Source organism: Lepidochelys kempii, chromosome 15 (genome assembly GCF_965140265.1).
Source record: "Lepidochelys kempii isolate rLepKem1 chromosome 15, rLepKem1.hap2, whole genome shotgun sequence".
NCBI lineage: Eukaryota > Metazoa > Chordata > Testudines > Cheloniidae > Lepidochelys > Lepidochelys kempii.
This window is the reverse complement of record NC_133270.1, coordinates 19,839,165-19,852,847: the sequence shown is the minus strand read 5'-3', so window position 1 is coordinate 19,852,847 and position 13,683 is coordinate 19,839,165. Positions and strand designations below refer to the sequence as shown.

Below are 13,683 nucleotides of genomic sequence, written 5' to 3'. Positions count from 1 at the left end.
CCTTTTGAACTTCTTTGTGCAGAGGAATATTGATGTGATGGGGATAAGGGAAGAGGGAAATGGTTATGAATTTTCTTGTTCCTCCTTTGCAAGATTGCTTTCCTATTAGGCATTTTGTTCTTCCTAATGTCCCTAGACCAGGGGCTCTGAATTTGCAGGTTACACGCCTCAAGCGGTGTCGTGAGTAGGTGTTACGAGGTTCTGAGGAGAAGAGAGTCTGGGGGTGGGTGGGGTGCGCATTCCTGGTATGGGAAAGGTTGGAACCCCTGCCCTAAGCTAACCCAGGAGCTCTGATGTTCAGGGTGATCTGGAAGAGGGGCTCTTTGCTCTTCATATCCTTTGGACTTCACCGAGTTGGGTCACTGGGGGCAAGAGTTTTGTTCATTTCTCTTCCTCCTGCAATTATCATCTCTCTTCTCTGGAGAGGAGGGGCTGGCCTAGGTCGTGAGATCTCTAGCACTCACGTCACACTTGATTAGAGAACATTGTGGCCGTCTCTCCTGTCCCTGAGCATCAAGAACGCCTAGCCTGCTCTCTGGCTTGAGCAGCACATGAGAGGTACAAACTCCCTGTCAAGCCACTGAGTTAGCAAGAGGTTTCATATACTGACCTTGCTCTAGGGACCCAAATGAAAGTTGCTTTAATTCAACCCCTTGGAGATCTCTCCCAGCCCCAAACAGCACTTGGTTGAGGAATGGCTAAGGCCTATATAGCAGACATGGTCGATATGCTTCCTGCCTAAGGGATGGCAGAAGGGATCCTTCTGAACCACTCACGTTTCCCCATTCCCATCCTTAAAGTGTCGATGTCGTGGCACTCGTCCCTTCTGGCTGAGGGGAAGGTATAATGCAGCTCTCCCTGGAGCCTGTCCTGCCACTGAAAGGACCATTTGGTATTGACTGACCACTCTGAGCTGCTCTTGATTCCCACAAGCCCTGCTCCCCAGGCTTCACTCCCCACTTATTGCGTCCCAGCCCCAGTGAAATATATTTGCACAGGTCAGTGCCTCGCTGATGACCCTACGTTCTGTAAACGTACCCAAAATCCAGCTACTGCCGTGGAGTGAGTGGATAGCAGCCGCGTGCCAGCAACAAAACTAACCCCCCTCCCTTCCCATCTCTTCCTAGTTCTCCTTGTATTCCTTCTGTGGTGAGCTGGTGGTCTATCCATCAGGAAAGTCTAAGCAAAGCGTGGTGCCTACCTCGGAGAAACTATTCTTATCTGGGGTGCATTTGATGTACCAGGGCCATGTTTTGGTGATCAAAAGAGGCATTGTTCTGACTTGGGTTTAGCTTTGAAAGATACGGTTCTTTTGCACTCAGTAAAGGAAGCATCTGTTTGTGGCGAGTTGGCAGCCCCCGTTTATCAGCAGAATTTTGGCTCTGGCTTTGCACAATTTAATTTAGAGAATCTAGCAGAATGATGCATAGCTGTATTAAACTCCGTGTTTGTTTTCTTTGCTTCAAGCAGTCCATAGGAGAGATGCAGCAGCTGCGGGAGAAGGCTCTGGTGTCTCCTGCCCAGGATTCCCCTGGTTTTCTGCATGGGTCTAAGGACTCCGCTGAAAGCAGCAGCAAGAATTCCTCCTGTGACACTGACGACTTTGTTATGGTCCCAGCACAGTTCGCAAGTAAGGCACGCTGTTTGTAGTGTGTTTAGAGACCGTGCAGAAGTGAGGCTGTTTGTACACTGAAGACCGCTTCTGGAAAGCCAAAACACTGATAGATCTGTGCGTTTTGACTGTAAAGTGGGAATGTTTTGGTTTCCCAGACTGAGGAAACATCTGGCACGGTGATTGCATTGTAGTACATTCTGTAACTAAATAGCTTCAAAGAAAGGATTTGAGAATAAGGAATCTTTCAGGACATGGACCTGAATTGAGCATAAGAACTGAAAACCCCAGTGGGGGAGAAGCAATGTAGGCTTACATAGATCATAGAACCTCAGGATTGGAAGACACCTCAGGAGGTCATCTAGTCCAACCCCCTGCTCAAAGCAGGACCAATACCCAATTTTTGCCCCAGATCGCTAAATGGCCCCCTCAGGGTTTGAACTCAGAAGCCTGGGTTTAGTGGGCCAATGCTCAAACCACTGAGCTATGCCTCCCCCCTGTATGTAGCAGTAAGTGTGTTCATATAAACACATGTACACAAAGAAGAGGACCCCCATTCAGCAATGCACCTAGGCATGTGCTTAAGTCTGTGCCTGTTCAGCAGAGCACTGAAGAACATTCTTCCAGTTAAGCATGTGCTTATGGTGCTTTGCTGAACTGGGGATGAGGCCCTCCCTTCCTCATCTCTCTTGCAAACATTTGAACTTTCCTGTAGGCTTGGAAGGGAGAATGGGCTCTGCAGTGTGTGTCGGTGCGTGTAATTAGAGTGTGAGAGAAGAACTCAGCGTTGCTTTTACTCTCCCCAGTAACAGCAGTGGGAGCCGGGTACTAACGTCTGACACTGTTCACATTTCCAGCATTTTGAGCATTTGGCAGGGGTGAGCTCTTCTGTGTATCCAGCTGCCACCTCACGGGGTCAGATTGGAATCTTGCCACATGGGGCATAGATGTGTTTGAGCCCTACGTGCAAAACATGCCACTGCATTTGCAAAGCAGCTAACGGCTTGCAACAAGGGACGCGTGTCTATGCTCCGAAACATCTCTGTCAAGTCTCTGCCCCTTTCCAAAAATACCTCCTTTCAAACCAAATCCGTCAAAGCCTGAGGCCGTGGGGATCAGAATGAAACCAGCTGCTGGCTGCACTGGTTCAGCGAAACAGAGATCTTAAAGGCTGCTTAGGATCCACGTTCCCCCTGGTCTTGGAGAAGCAGGAGATTAAAATCAGTCACTCTGAACATATAAAAGCTTTTAAGGACATGACCCAAACCTAATCCATTTCTTCACTTTCTTGACACACAGGTGATCTAACTGCTGAGGCAGCAGGAGGGAAACCCGTCCAGGACAGCCTGATGTACAGCGAGTAAGAGCGTTAGCCTCTTAAGAATTAGAATGGTTAGCCTCTGGCACGGACACTGCATTAAACGCTGCTGGGCTTGAGGGGATGGAGAAGGGATTTTGCTCACTTAACTCTATATGAGGCCCTCTCTTTGCTTCAGAGATGACTCTCTCAGTGACCTAGTTGCAAATTGCTTCCTGTTTGCACCATAGAGTCTCCTTAAGGTCCTGCCTATACAGCAGCCTGGAGATGTATTGTAATGGGCCCCCCAGACATGGGCTGTATTTTTAGCATAGAGAAACCTTTACAATTTTCTAGGCCTTTGGGATGGGGAAATTTAGTGACTCGTAGAGAGAAAGCAGGGACACCGGGGAACTGCAATGCTCTCTGATTCCATTCCCAGCAGTATGCCAGCATTCACTGGAAGAGATTTGGGTTGGAACCCAGCCCAGCTTGCTGGCTAGCCGCTTTTCCATCTGCCAGGCAAAGTTCCCAAGCCCTTTTCTCCTGCCCGTATGCAGAGCCTTGCTGCAGACTTGCGGCAGGACTAGACTTTACGATGAGGTCAGTAATAGGAAGAACTCCGACTCTTCCCTTCTGTACCCCTCTGCCAGGGAGCATTTTTTTTCTAGAGAAACTGGGGAGGGAGAGAAAAGTCTGTCCTAAGAAAACTGAGGGTGACTTGTCCACAGTCCCTCAGCCTTGTCTTGAGGAGGGGGTGTTGTGTCCTATCCACTCCGCGGGCCTGGGAATCGGGAGACCTGTGTTGGCTTCTAGACTTTGCCACTGACTCACTGCATGACCGTGAGCAAGTCTTTACCTCCTGATGGCTCGGTTATATCAGCTGTAAAATGGTGGGGGGTTGGTAACCGTACACCTTTGCAAAGCCTTTTGAGATCCTTGTATGAAAGGAGCTGCACAAGGGATAAAGGCTGACAATTTATTACTAGACTGATGAATAGTGCAGTGGGTTTGGAGCAGATGCTGCTGTTACTATCTTTCTATTATTGATTTAATCTAACCTCAGCCTACTCTCAGCCAAATTCACAGCCTTCCTGATAATTGAGTTGCCGTTCCATTGGGTTTCTTGGGACAGAGCTGAGGGACAAGGAAGAGTGGTTAAAACTAGCCTCCAATTCCTCTTTAAAAAAAAAACCAAAAAACTCTGAGGACCTGATTCTCATTTACACTGAGGCCCTTTTAAACAGGGCAGAAATTACATGTACACCCCCATTGAGGCCCCCTGGCAAGGGCAAAGGAGAGGAGAGGGGAATGGATTGCTTCCCACAGCGTGTGCCGGGGCACAGTTAACTTACATTCCGACACATGTGAAAAGGACACGAAGCCTTGGGGGGCAAAGCTGGGGGGAGCGGTAAGGAGCGGGGAAGTGCTGTTGCCCCCTGGGCTCTAACAGAACTCTCTCTCTCCCTTTCCAGGAGTTCTCTGGTGACTTCAGCCGGAGTGGAGAGCCAGGCAAGGACCCCATCCCCTTCGCCCCCGTACAGCACTTCTCCCAGCCCGGCAGGGTAAGAGGGAAGCTGGTGAGATTGTTCACCCCAAAAAAACAAGTTTTAGGTCTTGATCTAACTCCTGCTGAAATCAAGGTGTCTTTCCACCAATGTCAATTTGGGGGTGGGGTCAGAACCTCACAGTGAGGCTTGGCCTTGAGTCCTCGAGTCAAAGGGCAGCAGCTACAATAAAAAAAACTAACCAGAAAAACTCAGCAGCTTCAGGCTCAGCCCAGTCCTGGATGTGGAGCCTGAACTCCTCAAAGGCATTCCCTCCCCCCAAGAAAGGCAAAGGGAGAAGGAATCTGAGCTGGAGTTAACCCCCTGTGCTCTGGAGACCAGGGAGCGCCCTCAGCCCCCATCCAGAACTTTACTAATACTACACAGACGTGAGACTGAGCTGAGTGCAACCCATTGGTGGAGTCCCCCTCTGTGCCCAGTCCACGGAGAATACGAGTGTTACAGCTAGAGAACTTGGCTCTTTAGCTCAAGCTGTAGCCACTCTCACTTTTAGCACTGCAGAGTCCAAGTTCAATCCCCAGTGTGCCAGCCACAGTGGCGACCGTCACAGGAGCCCAAAGGCACTGCTTTGGCTGGGGCTTTTCCAATACCACCATGTTTTTCGTAGGGCGGCTCCTCGCTTGCATCACGTGTCTGTGAGGCTTATTTGGGAGCGATTTTTGTTTGTCTTTGTGGAGCAGGAAAGAAAGAACATTGTATTTAACTAGGGGAAAGGACCTCGCTGCTCACTGCAGTGCTGGAACCCACCACAGATATAGCCGCCTTGCTGCGAAGAGGCTGCGAGATGGAGTTTCTTATCTTCTGAGGCCACAATAGTACTGCGGCTGTGAGTGGCTGGTCTGGTGGGTAGGCGGCTGAATCTGTGGGAAGGTTGTCTCCCCATTTGTTCCTGCTGTCGAAGGAGGTGGTTCGGCCAGCTCAGATATTTTGAGTCTGCGTAAGACCCCAAGCAGCTCTCTGCTCCATACCTGAGACGGGTCGGTCCTGCTGCCAGATAGAGCTGTTTGGTTTGTAGTGATGAACTGTCGTGGGTATTGGTATAACTGGCTCGGCTGACGGGAACAGCAGTGGTCAAGAACCTTCCTCCTTTTGGTCACAGGTTCAAATCTAGCTAGGCCAGTGCTGACAACGGCCCATGTGAAATGAGTTTACAGTCCAGCTGGCCACACACCGAAATCCAGCTCCACCAGTGACTCTCCTTGTCTCTATTTGCTCGTAAAGATTGAATGCACATGGAGACTGATTTGATTGACTCCCACCCTTCAAGGTGGTCCATTGGCATAAGAAAGCTTGCACTGCCTCTGCTCTCTGAATAACAGGGAGGACTTGCGTGTCTTAACCTGTCGACCGGGCACCACTTACAAGTGGGGAAATTCACCCTGAAAAAACTTAAAATGCTAAAGAAGTCCCAGCCTTGCGTTGTGAAAACACTCCTCACCCAGAGAGAGCCCATAATTACGTGCCATTGCTTAAACCCATATAAACATAGGGAAGAAATAGAGCTCAAAGCCTTGCTGACATGATCGGACTAATTGGCTGGCACGTACCACGGCTCAGAGTTTAACTGCATGAGGCTTCTCATGCCGTCACCTGCTAAGCTTTTTAACAGCTTGTTCTTTAACTGATTCGTGTACAGCCATGGGATCAGTGTTCATTAGAGGATTCGGGCTTGTCCTAAAGAGCGGTGGGTGGAAACGCACGGAAGGTCATTGCAAATGCTAGCTCGCTTTTCACCATGCCCTCTCTCCACCAAATCAGGATGCCTGCGTCCCATTGGCGTGGAAGGTGGAAAATCACTGCTAGTTACATGAGGGTCTAGCGTGCCACTACCCCACTCCCACTCACTCATTCCCAGTAGCCTGTGTGGAACGGACCTCAAACCCTGCGTCTACAGAGACCCCAAAGAGAAACTATCTACCCTTCCAGGAAGGGGAAGAGACCACGGTAATGTAGGACTGGACCCACCACTCCACCCCAACAAAACGGAGTATGTGGGGACCTCAGCCACCCTGCGGGTGCTTCTGAGCTGGTCCCAGCAAGGTGTCTTCACCGTACTTGAGCATGGGCTCTGCTGCCCTTTGACTGCGTGATGTCGCTCAGGCCTTCAGCGCTTCACTGCATGCCATTGGCAGCAGGAGGCAACACTGGCTTTTCACTCTCCCTTTGGCACCACTTCTTAGCAGGCTGGAGCTCTCCCTTTGTTTGTACCTTTTGTCTTGCAATCAGCATTTTACCTCCCTCTCCCGCCCCTCCCTGCAGCGCTGGAGGCAGCCCAAATGGGACAGATAGCAAAGGCTGTTTGAGATTGGCTGGTAGAGAAGTGTTTGCCTCCAGATGTCAGTGTGCTTTCTGGAACTACGCTCCTGAATGTTAACTAGAATGTCACCTGACCAGGATTAACCCATATTAACTGCTAGGCTTTTTTTCAATCACTTCCCCATTGAAGATGTCTCATAAAATTGTGTCTATGTACTACTTTTGCTGTGTCTCAGATTGATGGGTTTAATGCCACTCTCTCCGAGCACTTTTAGTTACAACTAATTAGCTGAACTCTCTTTCCTTCTTGATCTGTTGGGCTCTGAGAACTTCTGGACCGCTGTGGTTTGAAAGACCTCCAGATATTTCCAATGTCTAATACGTACTAGGTTCAGGTTTAGTTACCAGCTATTTGTTGTCTGAATCAATTGGTAAGTTCCCTGCATGTCATCTAAATTTGACCTCCTCGTTTACAGCATACATGCAGTATGGAAGGTTGGCCCGTAGTGGGACTTGATATACAGTAGCTCTTATATGAGGCCACTCTTTGACTCAGTAACTTCTCTTCTTTGAAAGATGCAGGCCTGGGTTAGAAGTTCAGTCAGTCAGGCAACCTGCAAGGTGAAGAGTCAATCCTTTATCCCTTAAAACTTCAGCTGTTGCCCCCACAGACGGCTCTACGTTAGCTCCCAGATATCTCAGCCAAATCACCGTTCAATTTATATCTTATTGCACCCGTGTATCCATCCGTATGATGTGTCCTGTAAATTCCCCTTACCAAAGTGTCGCTGTTCTGCTGACAAACGCTTCAATAGCCTGGACCTTAAATCTACATCATCATTCCTGGTTTTTCCCCACTCCTTTTGCATGCACACGCACTAGCTTGTTGTTGTGGGGCTGAGCTTATGGGACATTCCTAGCCTGATTATTCTGAGGTGCGAAGCAGCAGTAGTTCACATAGACTTGATTGGGAAGTGTGGGTGCTCAGCATCCTGAAAACCAGGCTCTTGATCCTGTAGTTGCTGTTTCTGGAGCACTTGTGCTGACATCCCTGGGAGTTTGGAGAAAATATGAATATACAGAACAGAAACTAGAACTGCATAGAATTAGCAAACGGTAGATGTTAAGGAGGAAAAGAGGAAAAGTGGGTCACTTCTATGTCTTCCTGCTGTGCGAGAGGGTCTTTTTCAGCCCACTGGTGCTGCTCCAGTGGTGAGTGACTTCTTCATGGGCTATGGACAATGTCCTGGAAATCTGCCAGTAAGCTACAGCATATAGGCATGGCCAAACATTGTCACCAGCAACTGTGGAGGCCTTTGCAAAAACGTGCTTTTTGGTCTTTAACTTCTTTTGGCAGCTGTATAAGACAGCAGTGGTAGTCTCTTTACTTTACTTTACTTTTCTTGTTTCCTCTTCTGCTTGTGTGAAGCATTTCTGGTGTGGGTTATGTACCAGTAGAACTGTTGGCCGTGTAGCCTCTACAAGGTGAACCCAGATTTCCTAAGGGCAGTGATTTCTGTGTCCCAGATTGACCAAGAGAAGATTACAAGAACCTCCATCGCTGATAAGATCTTCCTGTAGCCGTGCAACAGCTACCTATTTGGGGTTGGCTGCCGTGAGTGACACTGCCATGGCAATTAATCCTGGAATTCCCTGAAGACCTAAGGATTTGGGAAAGGATTTTAGGAAGCTACTTAGTTTAATCATACAGGGGTGCGTTTTCTTCGTTTTGTGCAGTATAGTATACAGGCAAAGAATAATGGAGAAAACTGCTAGCTGAAGGGGATAAGTATTGGAGCCTGAACTGAGTACCCTATTCAGACTTAACTGGAGAGCAATCTGTAGTTTGCAGGATGAGTCTAAAACACTCAACTCCTCTTGACCTCAATGGGAATTCTGCACACACTGTATAGCGACTTTCCTCTCCAGTAGGTCGCCCGCCCCACACTTGGTTCACTTGCAGACGTGCTCATGTTCCCAGGGTTGTGTGTCTGCCTAGGAATGCTGAGACTCGTGGAGATGCCGTCTCTTTGGCGATGCTGCTGCATGAGTCGCAAGTAGCTTTGGGCAACAAGTGACTCTTGGCCAGTGTCCTTTGTAAGCAGCTGCGGTTTAGCCTTTGTTCAGTGATGTGCTCCTTGGCTGTGGTTCTGAGGCTGCTGGAAAGTAGGCTGGATGCAGCTTGAAATAGCTGAGGTCTAGTTTTCCTGGCGGGTGTGGTGCATCATGTTTCTAACACAATCAGTGGGCGGGAATCGCCCTGAGGAAGGAGAGGTGAGTGGTTTTTGGAGGTGTGCGGTGGCCCTTCCTTTAATGGCTCTTCTAATACAAACTCGCAACCTGAGGAGAGGAGCGAGGTGGATGCTGCCCTGCAGACAGTCGCTTAAGCAAGTTAATACATTAGATTGTGTCATTAAACACTATCTCCTCACAAGAGTCTTTATTTCTCTTTGAATTCCACAGCCGGCAAGGCCAGTTTTCCAGCAGCAAGTACGAACACTCTGTCCCCATCCCGGTCCCAACGCAAATCCACAACTACCGGCGGATCGAACAGAACCTACAGTCTCCCATTCAACATGCTTTGCCACAGTAAGTGCCAAGGTGCTGGCAGGAGGTAATGCCACCTCCTGCTCCTTGCAGGAGCCTCCAGATCTGCACTGACTATATCATAAGAAGGTTTTACAGTGTGATCCATCTCCATCCCTGTGCACAATTTCCTGTACTGCGGGCCCTCTCCCTGGCAGTAGGTGGGCAGCCCAGCATGCCGTGTGCTAACATTGTTTGTGGCATTTTGACACCAGTAATAGAATCTATTTGTGACTGAGCGCTGTAAGAGTGTGTGTGTGTAAGATTTTCAAAGGCACACTTAGTTACTTAGCTCCCCTCAAGTTTCAATAGGAGTTGGGCACCGTATGTCCCTTCCCCACTGTCAGATCAATCTCTCTGATGGAACATCCAAGGGAAAATGGTCTTTTATTTGGCAAATGGCTAAAACTTAGACATTTTTGGTCAAACTACTGAAAATGATTGAAACTCATTTTTATAAAAATCTGTTCACACGCTTAGTCACACCACAAAACGATGTGTCCTATGTGACACTTCCATGTTAATGTGATGATGCAACACAATTAGTGCATGAGCAATTCATGCCTGCGAGGTAGAGCGCACATTGGGGAACCAATCAGGATGAACCGGATATTAGTCTTGGACCATGGGAGTGACGCTTTGCGTACTGCATAGATGGATCACACCTCTGAGGAGCACTTGACTTCTTTCTATTGAGATTGCCACACACACGCTAGTCTTACAGACTTGTCCTGTGGCTTAACCATGGCACTCCCAGTTAAAAACGAATTGAAAGGAGAGGCATACGAGAAGCACGAGACCTTAAAGAAAGTCCACGTACCAAAGGTGGAATATGTTCAAATTATTGACAAGTTGCGGCGTGTAAGCAGCAAGCAAAGAACCAAGTCTCAGCAGAAGTATGACTTCTTGCCAAGGTGAGTTTCTTTTATGTTTACATTCATTAGGGTTAGCTTTCAGCGGGGGTTTGATATTCCTGTCAGACTGGTCTGCCGAGAGGCCTCAACCCGTTTTGCAAAGGCTGATAACACCTAAGATGTGATGGGTCAGTCTGACCTAACCGGGAGTCAGCAAACAGATCATGGTGTGCCAGTTTTTTTAACACATTCTTACATTCTGGCTAAACGCCTTTCTGCTCTTAGATGCCCCCTATTTCCTGGAGCCGAGCTCGCTGCAGCTGCTGGGAGTTAAGCATGAGAAAAGAATTGACTATCCCCCTTAATAATCCTTGCTGTCTGCAAAGTCAAGGATCTGGAAAATTTGCAGATATAGAGTGTACCTGTGATGTGGATACCAGGGCCTGGAATTGCTGGTTCAGATTCACAAACTATAGCCTACCAGTCGGATTAAAGTATTGTGTTAGGCTGCTTTATTTAGCATGGGTGCAATGATGAGACTAACATAATCTCTGCAATCTAAAGAAAACCCACTGTATCTTCTAAAAATTATCAGGCTCATGCAGAGCAGCATCCTTGTGTCCAGGAGCCTTGTGCTCAGTAAATTGGTTTCTTCCTCCATGCAGCAGGTGCAGTGCACATCCTCCAAGAACAGAGGGAAAACCTTATCAAGCATACTTAGAAGGACAGTGACCATAATGGCTGGTCTTCCTTATCAGTCATTTGACCAAACGTTTTAAAGTTTTAGACCCAAATTTGGCTCTCGGCTACTAGCTCACAGCTCCCACAGAAGTCAGGGAAAGTTGAATGCCAGGTATCTGGGGGGCAAACTTTGACCATTTTACCAAATGACCTAGGACCACGTGATGCAAACAGACTAAAAGTTTTATCAGTTAATGAGATAATTTGGCAGTGTGACTGGAAGGTATGTACCTGGTGGGCGGAGTTTGTCTGTGTCCAGATGTGACATGTGGTAGTGATAACCATGTGGTAATTTGCATTTATCTGTGGCCACCTCACCTGCTCTCTGCTTGCTAATTCCATCTCTCTCACAGGACTGCTTCTAATGTTCCATGTCTCCACGCAGTTTCAAGCCGCTGTCATTTTTAAACTCTTCTCTTTTTATGGTCCAAAGATGGACTAGCCCCTTTAAAGTTATGCTGAAGCAAGTTCAGGGCAGACGGCGTTCAGTCTTGAATCAATGATATTATTGAGATCTGATACCTAGTAAACCATATGGAGTACAAATGCTTTCTGGATCCCATTGAAGGGTCTAAAAATCTTTTCTCTGTGCCAGGCTTCTCTTTCATGTTTGTGTGCCACAAATAATTTTTTTTGGGGGGAGAGTGTAATCCATAATTTTATTTCAAGGCCAGGTCAGTTGGACGATACCAGAGCTATAAATATGGAACATCTTCACTTACAGAAAAGCTTTTTTAGAGTATTTTTATATGCAGTATGACATGCAGGAAAGTACCAGTAAATATTTTAAATCTTGTTCCACTTAAGGCATTGTTCCTGTAAAGCAGGTGGCATAATGAAACATATAATGGTGTTTCTTAAAGAATGTAATGGCATTTATTTGATATGACCTCTTGGCTTCATCATTCACGAGTAAAGTGTATATTCACACCAGTAGAATCTTTATGCCATCAGATTACATATGCCTGCATACCTGCACCTTAATCTTACAAAGGAGAGAAAGTATAGTGTGTATTCATGACGGTATGATGCATTGAGTTGAGTAGTTCTTTCAAATCACTCACCGATCCCTTTCCAAAAAAGCCACCTGTGGCTTGCGACCACCACGTATTTTTGGAAATGATTGAAAATGAATTTTTTTTTTTTTGCAAGAGATGACTGAGAGTGAAAATAGGGATTCCATGTGAGAAAAGGGTTTTTTTGGTTATTCGTGGAGTCTGAGTGCCATGCCCAATGACTGCAGAAGGGAATCTTGGTGAAGGAGGTTACCCTGGTAAAAAGACATTCTGTTCTTTGACGTGCGCGTGTGTGTAATTATTTTTTCCTGTAAAGAAAAAAATAGAGTGAGATACCAAAACCAGTATTCCTGTCTCTTTAAAGGATCAAGGTTTTGATGGATCCACTGTACTCTGTTTCCCCTTCTATTTGTTTGCAGGATCTGGGGAATACTTTAGGAGGATAGATAAGTGTAATTTTTACTCCTTAAGGCTGAGGTTTTTCAAGGGAGCTTAAGGGAGTTAGTAGCTCGGACTCTCTCTTGAAAATCTGAGCCTAAAAAAATTCCTGTGTAGCACTCAGTCATTCCAGTTGTATTGGCCACACACCACTCTGTGTTGCTTTGTACCCATTCCTGACATGACTCAAAGCTCTCTGAGGCAGTAACTCATTTGGCACAGCTCATCTATTGTACAATGCCACGCGTGCCTATGAAGCTATCTAATTAAAAGTCTGCTCTAACCAGCAGCCCAACATTGATAGGCAACAACTAGGATAACTAATCACTGGACGTTTTTGATGGTTATTAAAACAAACTAGTAACATGAAAGATCTGAGTCTCTGGCTTCCAAGAGGGTGCTGTAAATATGTGTGTGTGTGTGTGAGAGAGAGAGAGAGAGAGAGAGACTAAAAACGATGAGAACCCCCTGATTTCCCTTTTATAGCTAAGCTAATTGTATTCTTTTTTTTCAGCTTACATTGTAAGCTCCTTGTTCTGTGTTTTGTATGGCACATAGCACAGTGGGGCCTGGTCCTCGGTACTACTGCAATACAAATCATAAACAATGAAGATTTGGCTTGGTGGAAAGTAGCTGGGTGAGCTCAAATGTGTGGTGATGTTGTTTTCGTTGCCCTTCTTTAGTGGCATCTTGAATAACCTGTGCATTATTGCTGTTTCCAATAAGGTCTGGCACAGTCCGAAGATCAAGCAGTACAAGCCCTCTTGGGTTTGCTAAAATCGGTGCTTCCCCTCCTTTCTCTGGAGAGCATGGAGCTGTGCCATCCCCCAGACGGTTCTCCTTCGGCGGTGCTAAGCCTTACACACCATCCCCGCAAGGTAAGGTGCCAGCCAGGTAAGGGCACCCCATTTCACTAGAAAAAAGGAAGATGGCCTAATGGTTACAGTACGGGTTGGGATTGCTGGGTTGTATCCCTGGTCCTGGCGCTGATTTGCCTGACAAGTGTGTGTACCTCAATTTTCCCATCTGTAATACGCGGATAATAATACCCATCTGCTGCATGAGACATGAGGTTTGCTTAGTGCTTGGGGAAACACCTTGCAGTCCTCTGGTGAAAGGCTCCATGCAAATCAGAATGTTCATGTTACATTTGAAAGCAAGGCAGACGAGTTCGGAATGAAAGGCTTCAACTGCTTCCTTGGGCCCTGCCCATCAGCCTTTCCCATGGTGAAGTAACCAGTGGATCTTCGCTTGGGGCCTGCTGATGAAAGGAACCGATGTTCAGCTGCTGCACTGAGCCCTTGTTTGATCTGTT

At 47.2% G+C, this 13,683-nt stretch overlaps 1 protein-coding gene across 8 annotated transcripts in view; it reads left to right on the top strand.

The window, feature by feature from the left end:
* The window catches only part of ULK1 (unc-51 like autophagy activating kinase 1), a 99,796-nt gene that overhangs the window by 65,934 nt on the left and 20,179 nt on the right, over nucleotides 1–13,683 (top strand). For 5 of the 8 annotated variants that reach the window (XM_073313039.1, XM_073313037.1, XM_073313035.1 and 2 more), the window contains 6 exons: nucleotides 1,468–1,630; nucleotides 2,912–2,972; nucleotides 4,385–4,474; nucleotides 9,197–9,322; nucleotides 12,883–13,005; nucleotides 13,095–13,246. In XM_073313039.1, the coding sequence (XP_073169140.1) occupies nucleotides 1,468–1,630; nucleotides 2,912–2,972; nucleotides 4,385–4,474; nucleotides 9,197–9,322; nucleotides 12,883–13,005; nucleotides 13,095–13,246 (715 nt within the window). The remainder of the gene's footprint in view (nucleotides 1–1,467; nucleotides 1,631–2,911; nucleotides 2,973–4,384; nucleotides 4,475–9,196; nucleotides 9,323–12,882; nucleotides 13,006–13,094; nucleotides 13,247–13,683) is intronic. The other 3 variants (XM_073313036.1, XM_073313040.1, XM_073313041.1) reach the window with 3 other exon arrangements.